This window comes from Cydia fagiglandana, chromosome 12, assembly GCF_963556715.1.
Source record: "Cydia fagiglandana chromosome 12, ilCydFagi1.1, whole genome shotgun sequence".
NCBI lineage: Eukaryota > Metazoa > Arthropoda > Insecta > Lepidoptera > Tortricidae > Cydia > Cydia fagiglandana.
In genome coordinates this window covers 2125247-2143746 of record NC_085943.1, presented here as the reverse complement: position 1 = coordinate 2143746, position 18500 = coordinate 2125247, and the positions used below count along the sequence as shown (strand labels likewise).

The following is an 18500-nucleotide window of genomic DNA, read 5'->3' as shown; positions in this document are numbered from 1 at the left end:
CTTCTAGGTCATCTGGAAGTAGGTTAGGTTTAGGTACTATATGTCAGTCACAATAAAAAAGAAATTTGTATGGGAACCCCCCCTATTTATTAACTTTTTTTTTGTTTTTAGATTTTTTCCTACGCTTACACACAATAACCGAGCTGGATTCCAAATTTCATCCTTCTAGGTCATCTGGAAGTAGGTTAGGTTTAGGTACTTATATGTCAGTCACAATAAAAAATGTTTTTTTTGTATGGGGACCCCCCCTATTTTATAACTTTTTTTAATTTTTAGATTTTTTCCTACGCTTTCACACAATAACTGAGCTGGATTCCAAATTTCATCCTTCTAGGTCATCTGGAAGTAGGTTAGGTTTAGGTACTTATATGTCAGTCACAATAAAAAATGTTTTTTTTGTATGGGGACCCCCCCTATTTTATAACTTTTTTTAATTTTTAGATTTTTTCCTACGCTTTCACACAATAACTGAGCTGGATTCCAAATTTCATCCTTCTGGTCATCTGGAAGTAGGTTAGGTTTAGGTACTATAGGTATGTCAGTCAGTCTTAAAATTTACGACTTTTTGACCTTCATATCTTTATAACCGTTTGAGCTAGCTTCATGAAATTTGGGCTTCTAGATGTCCTTATGGATATAATTAAACACACGTAGTTTTATGTGTTTACGTTAAAGATGTTTTGAGTTATAGAAGGGTCAAAAGTGGCACCAAGTGGTTCGTGTAATATTACACTTGGCGCTGGCTAGCCAGTTCCTTTGCTTGAACTTGGCTTGACACGCTGCCGCGTGTCTAGATAGATGGTAATCGTTTTAAACGTTTATTTAATTTTATATTGAAGTAAGTACCTACTATTTTCATTTTTTTTCTGTATCAACTACTCAGGTAATAAATTTTATTACGTAGTATAGGTACACCGTACAGGTTATTTTACATCGTTCAGGTACGTAGGTAGGTACATACCTAAAGAGATATCATGTAGGTACCTACGATATCTATGAATGTAGTTGGAAGTAGGTGTTATTATTTTTATAAACTATTTTATTTTATCATGGCATTCAATAATAAAATGTAGGTATACTTATACAAAAATAAACGCCGATGATGTAACTTCGATAAACTTCAAATCAAAACATGTTAGGTACATATTCTCGAATTTGGGAGGTGTCAGTTAGATAAGATAGCCATCCATTTGATTCACAAGTTTCACAACATTATTCGGAGGTGCTTTTCGAGTTATTTAATGACATTGCTAGCCAGTGTTTTTGAAAAACTTTACATGTTTCTTAGCAATATCGATTTTTTCAGATCGGTCCCTCACAGAATGTACTTAGGTACCTAAGAGCTCTTTCCCACTAACGTAGTTATTTGCGGGTACGGTTTTCTGCAGGATCCCGTATTCTGTAGTATGCCTGCAGGATCCCGAAAACATAATGCTCGTGTGAATGTTACTATGTTAGCAATTTAGCACGTGTATACTACTAAAACGGGATCTTGCAGAAAACCGTACCCGCAAAAAACTAAACGTCAGTGGGAAAGAGCTCTAAGCAGTTATTTTCTAACCTACCATTTGCTAATGGTAATGAGTAATGCTAACTACAACGAAGGCCGCAAAAATATCTTACACGATCTTATTCCTAGAGCCATAAGACCGTGTCACATATTTTTGCAGCCTTCGAAGAGTAACATATAAATCATATAATTGCAGGTGACTGCTGTACTACCGTATAAAAACCGAAATAACAAGAGGCTTGGCTTTATTTGCAATGCTCCTTACATTTTAAATAGCCTTATGTTAAAAGTAACAATATGTAGTTCATGTTCTGCAGGCGCACTAAATAATTTCATAAAGAAATTTCACATATTTAGATTTTTTGATATGTATTTACCTTTACTGAAATTAGGGCTTAAACATACCTAAGTCGGATCTCTTTGTGTGGGGGTTTGTGGAAAAGCTCTTGTAGTCTGAGTGGTTAATATTAATACTCTTTAATTTAATATTAAATAATTGTACTCCACCCAGTTACTAATTAATAAATATGTACCTATACTTATTAAAACACACAATGGCAAGTCTCACCCAAATTAAATACATATGGGCCCATATAACCTACGCATTGTGGTTTTACAGTTTTATCGGACAACTGACTTATTTAATTTTAATTTCTAACCAAAGATTGTGTAAGATGTCATATAGATGGCACTATACAGGCCTGCGCAAACCGGCGGAGCGCAGCGCAGATAACACGTTCGTAAGTTTCCGTAAAAATACGATGGAAAATTATTATTATGCACTACGTGTAGCAAAACCAGGCGAAAATAAAAACACATTTGATTTTAAACTCAGTTTAATCTTACAGTCTTAACTAACGTACCTAACACTAACAATAACATAAACATTGCTATCAGCAATCAGTGGAGGAACCGTTCAGCCAAATCAGCTTTCTTGTAGTCGTTCTTGCCTCGGAGCACCCAGCCTTGTCCCAAGCTCTTGTGCACGCTGGCCACGGGCTCATCGTGGGCCGACATCAGCTGGATAAGGTACATGCGGCGCGGGCGCTCCGAAACGTTCCGGTAGCTGCCGTGCACGGTCAGGTACGAGAAGATTACTACGTCACCGCGCTCGGCGATCACGGGCGTTGCCTTCTCCATGGGGTATTTTTTACAGTACGTGTGACAAAACCAGGCGAAAATAAAAACACATTTGATTTTAAACTCAGTTTAATCCTACAGTCTTAACTAACATACCTAACAATAACAAACAACAATCAGTGGAGGAATCGTTCAGCCAAATCAGCTTTCTTGTAGTCGTTCTTGCCTCGGAGCACCCAGCCTTGTCCCAAGCTCTTGTGCACGCTGGCCACGGGCTCATCGTGGGCCGACATGAGCTGGATGAGGTACATGCGGCGCGGGCGCTCCGACACGTTCCGGTAGCTGCCGTGCACGGTCAGGTACGAGAAGATGACCACGTCACCGCGCTCGGCGATCACGGGCGTTGCCTTCTCCATGGGGTATTTTTTACAGTACGTGTGACAAAACCAGGCGAAAATAAAAACACATTTGATTTTAAACTCAGTTTAATCCTACAGTCTTAACTAACATACCTAACAATAACAAACAACAATCAGTGGAGGAATCGTTCAGCCAAATCAGCTTTCTTGTAGTCGTTCTTGCCTCGGAGCACCCAGCCTTGTCCCAAGCTCTTGTGCACGCTGGCCACGGGCTCATCGTGGGCCGACATGAGCTGGATGAGGTACATGCGCCGCGGGCGCTCCGACACGTTCCGGTAGCTGCCGTGCACGGTCAGGTACGAGAAGATTACCACGTCACCGCGCTCGGCGATCACGGGCGTTGCCTTCTCCATGGGGTATTTTTTCTGTGGAGATGAATTGAATCTAAACTTTGTTTGAAATGAGAGTTGTATAAAATGTTCGTAGAGTTAGACTAAGAAAAGTAACGATTTTGATAGCCCACGCAGTGCAAGTGTTAATTATACGTCAAAATTTCATAGAATTTTGACCTAGAATGACACTTACACTGCGTGGGCTATCAAATACGCTGCAGACTTTTCTCGGTCTGACTCTAGATCGTCTTTAGGCCACGCCGACGTTTTTAAAGTTAAAATATTTTTTTTATTAGTAAATTAAAAAGGAAATTAAATGGTATCCAGCCAATCATTGTCTATGGAAATATCGTTTTAAAAAGTATATGTTTTACCTCTTTGTTTCATATTTGTCTATTGCAAAACTTATCTATTGACCTGTGTGTTAGAATTTGGGCTACAGATGGTAATCGGGGACGAGGGTTTGATCAGAATGGCCGAACTAAGAGCTCCTTCCCACTAACGTCCAGTTTTCTGCGGGATACTGGCCGCATACAGAAAACTGGAACCTCCAGAAAACGCAGAAAACAGTACCCATTCAATTCAGTTATACGTACAGTCGACGTCAAAGATATGTTTACACTTTTGCACCTTACTCCTTTGTAATAAGGCGAATAATGTATACATGTCTTTGACGTCGACTGTACATAGGTATGTAGTTTTAAAATTTACCTCCGACGTTCCGATGAAACTTAGGACCAATTACTGGCCAGTTATAGTGTGTAGCTTTCAAATAGAGCTCGACGGCTAATCCTATTGTCTATTGTTAAGTAAAACCGCACGTGCTGCTTACCTGCAAAAAAGGGTCTTCATTATTCTATTTGGCACCTGAGCGCGGGCTAGTCCAACGCTCAAAAAACCAGTGCAGGTGCGCTCTCCGATAACGCGCCTTTGTTACGCATCTCGATGACACATTTTAGACTGGTTCTGTAGCGTTCGACTCGCCGGCACTCAGTAACCGAAGTACGTATTTTTTATGCAGGTGGTTGTGGCACGTGGCACGAGCAGTTTTACTTAACAATAGACGGAATAGTAGGATTAGCCGTCAAGCTCTATTTGAAAACTACACACCATACCAATCAATCAATCAGTGGTCAGTTTACGAAATAAACTTACATTATCTACGTAATGGTTGCGGTCTCCCTTCTCAAGGACGCCTACATCTTCTAGAGGTCCGAGCTTGTGCGAGCCAGGGTAGATGCAGAGACCTCCGTTCTCGGGGTCGGCCTTGTCTATGTGGATGAAGGCGGCTACCATGGAGTGCTTCTTAAACGGGAAGTAGTGGTAGTCCTGTAGGGAGGAGAGTCAAAATTTAAACGTTGCGACTTGGCCTTAAGGGGTTAACCTCTACCCGCCCATACGTCAAACCTTGCCAAGCAAAATGAAATGTTATTTTGTCAACACAAAGTTCTAATTAGAATGGAACAGGAGACTTTTTATAGGTCTCTGGGCGGCTAGAGGTTAAGGGGACTTTCCTAAGTATGTGAAATGGCGGGTCGCTATTATTAATTATACCGTAGTTATGCAGAAAACGACCAACTCAATTTTTTTATCAATGCAGAAAGAAAGCGACCATAGCTACTGAATTTGCCCCCATTCGCACGGCAGCTTTTTCAACGCGCGTTAAAAAAGCGTCTGAATGACACAAATGGATAACCATGTATGTATTCACACGACAGCGGTGACGCTTTTTATCAAGCGTTGTTGGATTTTCGACTTTAAGCCTTGGTCGTTAAATCGAATTTAGAGTGCGGACAGATTCAAGCGCTTTTTTAACGCGCGTAATGGGACATTAGGGTGTAAGTCACTTTGACAAATATAAGTTGGTTGCTTTCTACAGAACTACGGCTAATTATATTGTTTAAAATCGATTTTTCTAAGTAGATCGCATGAAAAAAATATTAGTCACGTTTCTAGAGCCCATTAAACAGTGCTTGAGGGTCTGAGGGCCTATCGCGAGGCGCGAACCACGTTCAACGTGTTGCCTCTTTATCGCACTTGTAAATTCGTACGTAAGTGTGACAGGGAGGCAACTCATCAAACGTGATTCGCGGTAGGCCCTCTGATCTTGTTATCGTGACCTTACAATTTATGTAATTATTCCACACTGTTTACAATATTATTATCACGGATGTTATGCGATGGAAAGATATTTACTTTACATTTTACAAGATTTTCTAATATATGGTCTGGTGATTTTTGAGGTTTGTCTATAATTTGACGACCAGTCTGGCTTAAAGGACAGTGACCCTGCCTATGAAGCCGATGGTCCCGAATCCTGATAAGGGCATTTATTTGTATGATGATACAGATATTTGTTCCCGAGTCGTGGTTGTTTTCTATATATGTACATATGTAAGTATTTATATATTATATGTATATATCATTGTTTGAGTACCCACAACACAAGCCTTCTTGAGCTTACCGTGGGGCTTGTGTAAAAATGTCCTATAATATTTAATTATTTATTTATTATTTATAATTGGTAATGTTATTGTGTAACCCGTGCGAAGCCGGTGTAGTGTGGACCACATATGATGCACACTCTCACTTACACCTATACTCCTGAAATAGTGTTTGTCTTTACGTTTCACCTCACATGGCGACCCTGCCAGGATGCAAACCTGGAATCTTCTGATATGATGCACACTACACCGGGGCGGGTCACTAGAATAAGAGCTGACTAAAGGCCTGTGCACACCGGCTGCATGTGCGTGACGTATGCATGTGCGGCTCCAACATTTTAGCGCACGCACACGCGCACGTCACGCACACGCAAGCCGGTGTGGCTCGGCCTTTAGACGGCGCGCGAACTCGCATGCGATTTCAGTTACATTGCGGACTGTTGGTTACGTCCAAATCAACCGACCGATCAAAACCCGCAATGGTATAAAACTCTCATGTGAGTTCTCGCATCGTATAAATTAGCCCTTAAGGCCCACTTGCACCATCCCACTAACCCGGGGTTAACCAGTTAAACCGTTAAGCTAGTGTCAAATTGTACTGGTAACCATGGTGACACTCCAGGTTTAACCTGTTAACCCCGGGTTAGTGAATGGTGCAAGTGGCCCTAAGAGACTGAAGAAAGTGGACCTGGTGCATAAGGTAAGGTGCTCCAACTCTGGGTGGCTTGTAGTGAGCCTTGGTGTGATGAAGCAGGATGTCTTCGGTGCCCATTACGCTTTCCAAGGCGTCCAGAAGATTCTCGTTGTGGAGCGCATTGGCGAAGATCGAGCTGTGATACTGCAGGTTGTGGATGGAGTGGACCTGCAAGGGACATTTTGCTATTAGTTTGTATGTTTTTTCGGATTTGGATGTGTATTTCATCGTAATTTTTATGGTATTGTACATTGTATGATTGGTTGGCTTGCAGGCATCAGATCTGACTATTACATCAGAACATTAGACAAACGGGCTCTGAATTCAGATTCGTCTGCGTTGGCCAGTAATCCAGCCGGCGTATTATGGATGACTTTATCCATCTTTATCCACGTCATAAAATAACTGTCACTTTTTAACACCGTGGGATAGAAAGTGACGGACACCGTTTTATCACGCTGTCACGTAGACAAGAACGACCATCATATCCGTACAGTACCCATTTATCCGTGACGTAGTATCATAACATAATAGTACATCCTACAATGGCGGGATAGCACCCGACGATTATTATGTTTTGCTAAGTCCCCCAAGACGCCATTCGCCCCACGCAATCTCTTGGATCAACAGTCTTCAAACTTGTTGCCTTCTTCTATCATACTTCCTCTTCGCTGGCTGGATTGTATGGCTTACTTACTTACACACATAACTTACAGGGTGTCATGGAAGTTTCCTGTATAACTGTAATAACATCCCATGTACATGACTAATATACAAATAAACATCTTATCTTATCTACTTTCCGCGGATCAGGCTGTTATGGTTCGAGGACCATAATTTAGTTCCTAATCCCCTGGGATCATCCTGGGATGGAGTCATCCTGATGACTTTGGTATACACTAGTCTACTTTTATTCGCCACCTAGCTTGACCCTACAGCGAAACCCTGCCTTATATGTCCTTTTGTCTCCTTTATTATATTTGTCTTTCAGCACTTCGTCTCTCCAGCGGTACCTAGAGCGTCCAGACGGTCTGCAGCCCTTTGGTACGCCAGTGTACGCTCTCTAGACTGCACGAACACGGCGCCGTCGACTGGACAGAAATAGCTTTGGACAGAGAAGCATGGCGGTCTATGGGATCACAGATAGCTCTATAACTAATCACTTTTAGTTCTATCTAACGCTCTGCGCGTATTAAGACACTTATAACAGCACTATCGTGGTCCTACAGCTGTATAATAGATCTCAGTGATATTTATATAGCTTAGGGCTGATTAAAAGCTGCATTACCGCTCTGAAAACTACCATTAATACGCAAAGAGTGATATAAAGGTGTATTTGCTACGACCCTATACAGCTTTAAGGGTTATCAAATGCTTTAACCGTTATAAGGTCTGTTTAGTGGATAAAATTACGCTATGTGCTGTATAAGGAGGTAATTGTGGACTTTTATTACGTTGACTTATTAAGGGAGCACAAGTGAACTATTATGAAGCTAATAGACGTATAATGGAACATATGTGGCACATAATACAGCTTGTCGCTGAACATGTTTACCGCTAAGCAGCTTTTATTACGCTGACTTTTAAGGGAGCACGAGTGAACTATTATGAAGCCAATAGACGTATAGTGGAACACACGTGGCGCATAATACAGCTTATAGCTGAATATGTTTACCGCTAAGCAGCTGTTATTATTCTGACTTTTTAAGGAAGCACGAATGAACTATTATAAAGCCAATAGACGTATAATGGAACACGTGGGGCGCATAATACAGCTTATCGCTGAACATGTTTACCGCTAAGCAGCTTTTATTACGCTGACTTGTAAGGAAGCACGAGTGAACTAATATGAAGCCAATAGACGTATAAATGGAACACATGTGGCGCATAATACAGCTTATAGCTGAACATGTTTACCGCTAAGCAGCTTTTATTATTGTGACTTTTTAAGGAAGCACAAATGAACTATTATGAAGCTAATAGACGTATAATGGAACATATGGGGCGCATAATACAGCTTACCACTGAACATGTTTACCGCTAAAGCAGCTTTTATTTCGCTGACTTATTATAAGGGAGAACGAGTGAACTATTATGAAACCAATAGACGTATAATCGAACACATGTGGCGCATAATACGGCTTAGCGCTGAACATGTTTACCGTTAAGCAGCCTATATACTACCATTGAGACTGTCTGCATAGCGGCTGTTTAAACGTTCACAAGATGCCTTATAACTGTTTAGAGGTTCACTAGTGTATTGAAATAACGACTTGGGCTTTATAGTGGTTCACTTAAGTATCTTTATCAGTCGTATGCTGCATATTAGAATTTTAATGGTTCACGTTGCTTTTTAACATTGACCGCCATTTTATCGTAGATAACCTACAAAATTGGTATTACTTTTTCAACTTTTAAGGGTAATAATATTTTTTTGTGCATGAGTTCTTAACCTAAATCATTAGTTTAGTACTTTCTATAACTTATTATTAACTTTTTATCTCATAATTCTGTCCAAACCACTGAGATAGTTTTTATACATAGCTTATTTATATGATTAATTTAAATAAATACTGATTATTTTCGTGGCGCACTGAAATTTTCTTAGATAATGTATATATATAATGTCAATAAACTTGCATTCCCAAACATCTTTCTCGCATTAATATATAAAAGATCATGTATAACTAAACACTTTAACAAAATGACTTATGGTGTCGTTGCGCTTGACGTTTTCGCTTCAGTATAAATATGTTCACCTCTGCGTTCGTCGTCAATGTCACTATACTAAATAATAGCTGTTTTTTTAAGGCAGAGGTGTAAAAGTATGTTATTCATTATCTTTTATTCAGCCCAACGTCAATCTTTCCCGGTATTAGGGCGCACATGTGACATATTAGCTGAATAAAGGGTAACTGGTGGTCTCTTACCCAGTCAATATACACCTCTTATAACTCCTGTTACCCCTTATAATTCCGTTAAATTGCTGCTACAACGCTCTTAAGTAGCTATGTGAACTTAAGGCTGCTTAATTTGTGCCCATTTAAGAGTAATAAAAGCTGAAAAGACGCTTATACAGCTCATATGCAGCTTTTTTATCCAGCTTCAAGCGTATTCGTATTTCATTATGCGGCTGCTATACAGCTAATCTGTGCTACTTGGGCGGGGACCAAGATCCACTTCGGGTCGCTGCGCCACAGCAGCAGTAGTCTTCTTCTACCTAGCGTTATCCCGGCCTGTGCCAGGGTCTGCTTTCCTACTTGCTTTCCTCCACTTTGCGCGATCCTGAGCGTCGTCTCGTGTGAGCCCGTTCACGCTCATATCTGCTCTCACGACACACATACCCTTTCTGCTTGCACGCTACAGCAGCAGTAGTAAAGTAGTAATAATCATATCTCAGCTTTACTTACGGAATAATTATCGCCGCTATTTGCCTTCGCCATAGCAGCTCCGAGCGGCGCCGCCTCCATGCCAGGGTTGTTCTTCAAGAAGAACAGCCGGTCGTACTCCTTGGAAAGGGTTTCCAGCTCCTCATCCGTGAAGATCCCGGACAGCTTGATGTAGCCATTGTCATTCCAGAACTGGATTTGCTCGGGAGTAAGCTTCACCATTTTGCTGCAATTGAGGGGTGTAAATTTAGAATAGAATAGAATAGAAAAATATTTATTCAGGCAACACATCATTCCATTACAAAATGCATAAAAGAAAATAATAACATAAAATGTGAAACAAGAAGTATACAAAACACAAAGAGACATATTAAAGATAAAGATGTGAGGCTGAAATGGTCTCCACTCAGTAATGCAGTTGAAAATATAATAGTCCGTGATCCGTGATTATAATATGATTAGGTATACGAAAGCTCCTAACGGTCTTAAGGATGACTCACGCTAGACCGGGCCGGGGCCGCACCGGAGCTTCCGGCGCTTCGTTTTCTATGGAAAGCACCACGTGATCACCGATCAACCGTCATAAAAAATGACATGTCGAACGCCTCGGCCCGGGCCCGGTCCGCTTTAGCGTGAGTCATCCTTTAACCTAGGTCCAAGTTAATTGGTTCTAAGACGGTAATTGATTAGTGCCTTATTTCACCACGACTTCGTCCTCTTATTATAGGCATGTCACTATTATTTTCTTACAAAATTAAAATTTATTATACAAAAGGTTAATGGTACATAAATAATCATACAAAAGTAACTTAAATATATCTAAATATTAAAATATTTTAATCTAAAAGGCCTCCGCGGGCTGTACCGGGTGCAAAGGTGCCCATTATACTTGCCGCGTTACCACGTTGGATAGCGATGGCCAGCCTTTGCACCAGGTACGAACCCGCGCGAGCGTCAGAGGTCCTCTCCCTTTTCTTACAATGATTTTGCAATTGACGTATCCCTTAGTAAATTACAAAAATAATTTCTCCTATAGCACTGCACGTTAAGCACACATTCGATAGGTTTTTAAAATAAATCAAGTTGTTTGATTAAGTAAGTTTTGAAAATAATCGGTGCTAAAATCCGGATATGAAATGGATATTTTTTTTTATAAACAAAAAACACTTTCGATATAACTATGACTTCATCACCTTTATCAGTTATCACGTACATACGGACGAACAGTCAAACCAAAACTGATCGTGTGCTCTTCTTTTTTCTACTTATTTAATTGTAGCACTCTTAAATAATTTAAGTAGGTATGTATTATTATTAGCTAATTCAATTTAAAAAGAGTTAGTTAAGGATAAATGAAAAATATCAGCGACTTGGTTAAGATTCGGACTCGCAACTTCTCGAAACACAGGTCCCATAAAAAATGTGTGCAAAAAGGGGATGTAGGTATAAATACCTCTTTGAAGACGACCGTCGGACCAGCGGTGACCGAATGATAGTCACTTTGATCCACCATAGTTTTTATGGTGGCTTATGCTTATCTTTCCTTACCCTTTGACCAGTTTATCGCGAATGCGTAATAGGTACTGGATCGGATTAAGTACATAAGTACCTACGTGTAGGTACAGGGCAGGGTGTTTGATAGTTGAGGGATGCTTCTATAAGTTATTATATGTTGCGTGAAAACTGAAGTGTTTTGAACATGTATTCTGTTTGCTTCTCTCTTTGCATTTATGAAATGCTAATCTGGTTTTAGCGAGATCTCATAATTTCGTGCATGGTGTGAAATAACTTATTTTAACCACAGGAAACATCCCAATTGCATATACCGCAGCTCAGCGCGGCGGACATCTTTATTATAATGACCAGTGTTAGCTGATCTTCAATCTCGCATAATTCTTACGAAAGTCAAGCTCATATTACAGTCACTAGTCGAAACGCATTGTTTTGCAACTATAGGATTCTTATCATAGTTAATCATACCATGTTATGGAAGATTCATGGTAGCAGTTTTCTGTGGGTAAAAAGTAATTTGTTTGAAGAGCCATGCCTATGTGTCGTACCATTTAATCGCAGCGATAGGCGAGTCAAAGGTTAAATTGATGTGACCTGACGTCAGTGATAACACCACGATTGCCAGTAAACATTTCAGCATTTCCCAAACTATGGGTCGCGAGCGAAGTGGGCCCTGAAATTAGGTACTAAGAAATAAGGTTACGCTCAGATTTCTTTTATGCTGCCTTTTAAGAAGGCCATGATTTGGGTCCCAAAATTGGGTTAGTTGAGTCGGAGCTCACTCAATTTTGGGAACCATTCTATGTTATAGTAATTATTATATTTTTGACATCACCTTTTTCAAAAAGGGCTTTTTCTTCCCTGCTCGGAGGGATCAAAGTGGCACTTTTCTTGCCTGCTAGAAGGGATCCAAGTGCCACTTTTCTGTCCTAGTACCCTTTTTTTAAAGCACTTGGATGGTGGTTTTGGTAAGCTGATATTTTAACCTTTTGGACGCCAATGACCGAAAATATTTTGCTTGTTATAAGGAAATAGAAGAAACGAAACATTACACAGTCACATAACTTTAATAACTAATTAGTCTTCAGTGTTTTAACATATAAAATCTCAGTTAAGACAATTCAAAATCGCTTGCATATCAAACTTAAAATTGGCCCAAGAGGGCGCCACAAATAGTTCCTCCGGCTCTTGAGTCGGTGTCTGCTCTTTTTGAACAGGTGAGAAATTGGTACTTTGCGTGTTCTGGGGTGTAAAGAGCTGCCTTTTGGGGTTCCTTCGCTCTTTCCTAGCGCTGCCGTTGCCGTTTTTGGAGGTGCTCGGGTGGGGTTGGTGTTTGGGGTTGCCGTTGTATTTCGGAGTGGGGTTAGCCGGGTTTTGCTGTTGGTAGTCTGTTATCTCGTTTTGTAGACCCTGAAAAGGATTATAAGTTATGATTTTGCGGAAATTTCTTGGGTTGATAAGTAGTTTTAGACAAAGGCTTTGTATTTATAGTCTGTCAAGCCATTTCCGTCAGTAGAAAAGAGCGGCAAATTAAAAAAATGTAGGAGCGAAGGGTTATCGTCCCGTAGAAAATTTGAATTTCGCGCCTTTATAAGTAGGGTATCTAAAAAATATAGGGCATCTAAAGAAATAGCTCTAGCATAAGGTCACTATGATCATACGCGAGGATCAAGGGAATGAGGATCAATCAAACAGAGTAAAATAAAATTGCGCATTTTTAGAAGTAATTTCAAAATTTTTTGCGTATGAGTTTTCGTGATTTATTGTCTATCGAGCTACTAGAGAAAGGCCCCAAGACTGATAATTACAAGTTTGGAATCCGTATTGTGATCTAAAAAAGCGCTACGATTTTTATGATTCCGTACCCAAAGGGTAAAAACGGGACCGTATTACTAAGACTCCACTGTCCGTCTGTCTGTCACCAGGTTGTATCATAAACCGTGATAGACAGTTGAAATTTTCACAGATGATGTATTTCTGTTGCCGCTACAACAACAAATGTGTCGCTTAACATCAAACTCGGGTAAATCCATTCGACCCTCTCAGCAAATATCTACCCTGTTACCTTTTCATAATACTAAAATCGCATAATCTGACATATGGATTTACCCGAGTTTGAAGTTAAGCGACTCAAATACCAAAAAAGTACGGAACCCTCGGTGGGCGAGTCGGGCACGCACTTGTCCGGTTTTTATTCTACAACTCACCAGAGTTCAGCCACCAGGCTGAACCTACTGCATCTTAATATGTAGATCAGCCATTCTCAAAGTGTGTTCCTCGGACCCCTAGGGTTCCGCAAAGCCTCTGTTGGGGTTCCGCGAAAATACTTGTAATAATAAGAAAAAAACCAGCACTTCTATAGGTATATCTGGTCCACAGTGACGAACGAAAATTTTTAGTTTGGGGTTCCGTCAAAAATTTCGCTTTCCAAAAGGGTTCCGTCACCAAAAAAGGTTGAGAACCGCTGATGTAGATAAATAAAGAAAGAATAGTCCACGCACCTGAGATATCTTCCCCTTATTCTTGTTGAGGTCTAGATCTCCTAGTGACTTGTGCCGTGTGCGACGACCCTTGGGGTTCCGCTCGGCGACCCAACGCCGCATGCGCTTCACGAACGGTAGCACCATGAAGAACGCGTTCGGACTTACGCCCATTTTCACCTGAAAATAAAAAAATAGTTCTGGTGAATATAAGGATACCATGCATAAATTGAAGTTGACATTTTGTTCTTATATCATATTATACTTGGCATATTATATTTAATTTTCCTTCACCTCGCTTTATATTTTAAAAGTTACTGTACATGTGTTTGTCTCATATTTTTTTGTTTAGTACTCTATTCTAAATCATTACATATTTCTTGTTTGTATAAGAATTAATGAATTCTAAAATTTTCTAAGTTATATAAAACTAAAATGATTCCATGAATTAACGCAGCAAACAAAAAAATTATGAGTTTTTGTTTTTTCTAAAATAAATCTTTCTAAGATTCTAAGCACAATAAAAAAACGATTATTACGGACAGTAAAAATCTGTTCCTGCTCTGTTGTTATTTGTTGTTCTCGTACTGTTCTCTTTCTGTATTGTCTTTTTAGTGTTCCGTACCCAAAGGGTAAAACGGGACCCTATTACTAAGACTCTGCTGTCCGTCCGTCCGTCTGTCAGCAGGCTGTATCTCACGAACCGTGATAGCTAGACAGTTGAAATTTTCACAGATTATGTATTTCTGTTGCCGCTATAACAACAAATACTAAAAACAGAATAAAATAAAGATTTAAGTGGGGCTCCCATACAACTAACCTGATTTTTGATCGAAGTTAAGCAACGTCGGGCGGGGTCAGTACTTGGATGGGTGACCGTTTTATTTTTGGCCTTTTTTTGCATTATGGTACGGAACCCTTCGGGCGCGAGTCCGACTCGCGCTTGCCCGGTTTTTAGTAAGGTGTGCAATAAAGAGTATTTGTATTGTATTGTATTGTAAAAATCCATAGGTATCACAAAAACTTATAACTAAATTACATTAAAATTAAAATTATATTGGGTTAAAACATATTAATGGATATGCTATTTCTAAAGCTTATTACACCACACAAGACTACATGAATGATAATACAACGTTGGATTAATTGTTATTTGAAATGATTATTTATTTATTAAGTATATTTGATTATTGACGAGGTAATGGATATTCCGATGTAATACTATCTACTTACTTCTTTTGTTATGCTTTTTTTTGACATTTAGATTTTATTCTAGAAATTCTAGACTAGTATTTTTTATACAATTTTTTTAATGTTTGACGTTTGACGATCCTTTTGTGAGATTCTTAATGTTAAATTTGATCTGTATAATAATCCAATGTTATTATGGATAATATTAACATCAATAAATTGCTCTGATAATTAGATTAAGATTAATTACGATTCATAAGAGCGTGTTGCTAGGCCTACATGAATAAAGTATATTTTGAGTTTGAGTTTGTACCTTGGGCGTCATATCTTTCTTATTGGATGGTAGATCTGCAAGCGGGAACCACTCGCACGCTTTAATCTCATTCCTGGTCCGCGGCTGGAACTTGGTGTCCCGCGGTATGTAACCGATGATGTACAGACGGACGATCTGATCGTGGATGATCGCTTCTATATAGTCGTTCTTGCTTATATGCTTGCTGATGTCGAAGCCAGTTTCTTCGAGAACCTGTAAGTTAAATTAATGGTAACATTCCATTTCTAACCGCAGCTGCACTACCGGTACTGAACGCGTTGCTGTCATTGTCAATTTCCATAGTAAAATTGACAGTAATGCAGCTGTAGTTAGAAATGGAATGTTACCATAATTGTGGATGTGTTGATATGATTTTTGCAAACAATTTTAAGATGTGTAAAATTTTGGAGGTAGATTAGATACCTCACTAACAAATAAGGCATAATCGAAAGCTTATTTTTAAAAAAGACCTGTCATTTTATTTTTATCGAACAACAATAAATATCCCCAATTGATGATAGAGAAGGTATCTTTATTTTTTTAGGCATAGGGGCTGTCCATAAATTACGTCATCGATTATTGAACCCGCCCCCCCCCCTAAAATCATCCAAAAATCATGCTTCGAATGAACCCACTTCCTCCTAAGTCATGCTACCATCATCCGATGTCCAGATCCCCCCCTAATTTGAAATGACGTATTTATGAATAGCCCCATAGAGAACAGAAGTCATGGGAAAATTATAAGATTCGCTTTTAAAATTAAAACTATGAGGGTTTGGTTCCTCGTGCCAGACCTCAAAAAGTGTAATTTAAAAAAAATGGATGAAAAGTCAACCTACATAATATTTAATATAAAAGTAGTTTATGTTAGTCCACAGTAAACCAAATAAATTTATTTATTTAAACTTTATTGCACAAAATATATACAACAATGTACAAATGGCGGACTTAATGCCAAATGGCATTCTCTACCAGTCAACCATAGGGCCAAACAGAGATATCTACAATTGGTGCAGAGAGAGAAACATACCTATTGAGTAAATACCTTTCTATATATTGAGTATTGAGTTTTGTATTGAGTATTTAATACCTCTCTAGCGGCGCACTTCCACGGCTCCTCACCCTCGTTAACCTTGCCTTTAGGGAAGCCCCACGAGGCCTTGGTCCAGTAGGACTGCACCAGCAGCACATGGGTCAGCTCCTGGTCTAGTAATATGGCGCCGTATGTTGGTACTGTTTGCTTGTACTCGCGCCAGTTCTCTAGTACCGAGTCAAGGTTGGTAAGGTGTTCTCTGAGTGTTGGGACATGCTGGAAGGAACATGAATAAGTTTTAGTATAATTATCATTAAGTGCGACGTCACGGCAGACCTAGAAGGAGAAGTATTGGTCTAATATTGCCATGGGACGAGACACTGGGAAGAAAGAGAGGGAGGCCTTTGCCCAGCAGTGGAACACAACAGGCTAACAAGTAAATAAATAAATAAAACCATTTTCATAACAAAAAAAAAAGATTAGGCAAATGTTGATATTTTTTTCAATTCAATTCGTTTAATATGATGTAAAAGTACATGTCAATAAGATACTAAAATAAAAACACAGACACATCTTAAACTAATTAAAACTAAACTACAGAGACGTCAATTAATTTGTTAATATTGCTGATACTATTAAGTAATAGGTTTTTACTAGTTACCAAATCTGAATGCTGCAACATCATAGGTCCTGCATAGGTCTCATTACATAAGGCAGCGGTCGGCAACAAGCGGCTGCGGCCCGCATACCTCTCACTTGCGGCCCGCGAGCCTCCCTGGCTATTTTGTATGTAATATTGAAAAATGACATGTCTGATAAAGTCATAAATATTAACAAAGTGCGACTCGCATCAACTTCGGTAACTACTATTTGGCCCTTAGCTGCTAAAAGGTTGCCGACCGCTGACATAAGGTATTCCTCGTATAGTACATCAAATCATACCTGGAATATATGCTGAGCAAAGTCCCTTATACCGCACGGGTGCAGATTATGCGCTTCATCAGTGCAGTAATAGTCGAGGTAGAACCAGTGTGCCAGCTCCATCTGGAAGCAGATGCGCACCAGGTCTCCCCGCTCCGATTCCGGCAAGTTGATGATGAAACGACTGCAGGTAACATTGTAATATTAAGGATTGGTTACAGTTAACATTGTAATATTAAGGGTTGGTTACAGTTAACATTGTAATATTAAAGGTTGGTTACACTTAACATTGTAATATTAAGGGTTGGTTACAGTCAACATTGTAATATTAAGGGTTGGTTACAGTTGCATCAAGGTTAAAAATGTGTTGTTTACGCGAAACATTAAAGTCTCAAAGTCGGAAAACTGTAAATTGGCTTGATATTCAATAAAAACATTGATAATTCTGATAAAGAAGTAGAATTATAGAATGTTGTATTCATAGGCTGTTGTTGTGAGACTACCCTTTATTACAAGAAAAATATGTTACTATTATTGGCTGTAAATATGAGTACTTATAACATTTTACAAAGGAAATAAATATTGAAAGAATTCGAGATGGCAAATAATTGCTTGTTTGTGTGCAATACGATTAATACTAACCTGCATAAGTCATCGAGAATATCGATGGGAATTGAATGTTTAACACGGATAGAGCTACCAGCTGTAGCCATGGTGGCACTTTACTGTTTTTATAAAGAGTAATTTTATAAAATAGATGTATTTAAACAAATAAACACATTTGTTTTGGTTTTGTACCGAAATCCGAAATGTACAAAAATTACTTTTCGAGGTATTTATTTTGACAGTTTTAATTGCGTGTTGCCAGGTGGTATGTAATTTTCAAGGGTCCAACCTTTTCTGTTCTCTTTCACGACGCAGCAACTAGTTTCATTTCTCTCTCCTCGCTCTTTTAAAATGCCGTTTGTCAAAAAAGGACAACCATACTGTTGACAAGGTGGACTTCAAATCAAGTGTTGCCTTTCTTGATGCGCCCAGGCTGTGTATGTGTGCGTAAAAGCGTATATGTGTGCTCTTTTAGGGATGTGAAAAGTCGATTTTAATCATGTTATATATCGATAAACGCTACATAGCGGAACGAAATAGCGATTAATTGAAGCTTCAATATCTTCGTTTAACATA

General features: G+C 39.3%; 2 protein-coding genes across 2 annotated transcripts; both read right to left on the bottom strand.

Moving 5' to 3' along the window:
• Positions 1-3122: 3122 nt before the first annotated feature.
• On the bottom strand, positions 3123-11375 carry LOC134669202 (phytanoyl-CoA dioxygenase, peroxisomal-like). Its single transcript, XM_063526720.1, has 5 exons — positions 11322-11375; positions 9890-10094; positions 6474-6647; positions 4497-4670; positions 3123-3374 (listed from the first exon to the last, which is right to left on the bottom strand). Exons 2-5 carry the CDS (start codon positions 10088-10090, stop codon positions 3123-3125), a joined length of 801 nt encoding a protein of 266 aa, XP_063382790.1. The 5' UTR covers positions 10091-10094; positions 11322-11375.
• A 1053-nt stretch (positions 11376-12428) lies between these two features.
• Positions 12429-18145, bottom strand: LOC134669365 (m7GpppN-mRNA hydrolase). Its single transcript, XM_063526882.1, has 6 exons — positions 17961-18145; positions 17340-17502; positions 16455-16673; positions 15365-15577; positions 13882-14040; positions 12429-12790 (listed from the first exon to the last, which is right to left on the bottom strand). The coding sequence occupies exons 1-6, from the start codon at positions 18029-18031 to the stop codon at positions 12488-12490; spliced, it is 1128 nt and encodes a 375-aa protein (XP_063382952.1). The 5' UTR covers positions 18032-18145; the 3' UTR covers positions 12429-12487.
• Positions 18146-18500: the final 355 nt, after the last annotated feature.

Bases quoted from the DNA above. Each gene is read 5' to 3' on its own strand.
- LOC134669202 (XM_063526720.1), bottom strand. From the start codon at position 10,090: ATGGTGAAGCTTACTCCCGAGCAAATCCAGTTCTGGAATGACAATGGC. The intron at 6,648-9,889 runs GTAAGTAAAGCT...TGTCCCTTGCAG, and splicing joins ATAGCGGCGATAATTATTCC to GTCCACTCCATCCACAACCT. The intron at 4,671-6,473 runs GTCCACTTTCTT...TCCTCCCTACAG, and splicing joins CACCTTACCTTATGCACCAG to GACTACCACTACTTCCCGTT.
- LOC134669365 (XM_063526882.1), bottom strand. From the start codon at position 18,031: ATGGCTACAGCTGGTAGCTCTATCCGTGTTAAACATTCAATTCCCATC. The intron at 17,503-17,960 runs GTTAGTATTAAT...TGTTACCTGCAG, and splicing joins ATTCTCGATGACTTATGCAG to TCGTTTCATCATCAACTTGC. The intron at 14,041-15,364 runs GTACAAACTCAA...TTTTATTTTCAG, and splicing joins AGAAAGATATGACGCCCAAG to GTGAAAATGGGCGTAAGTCC.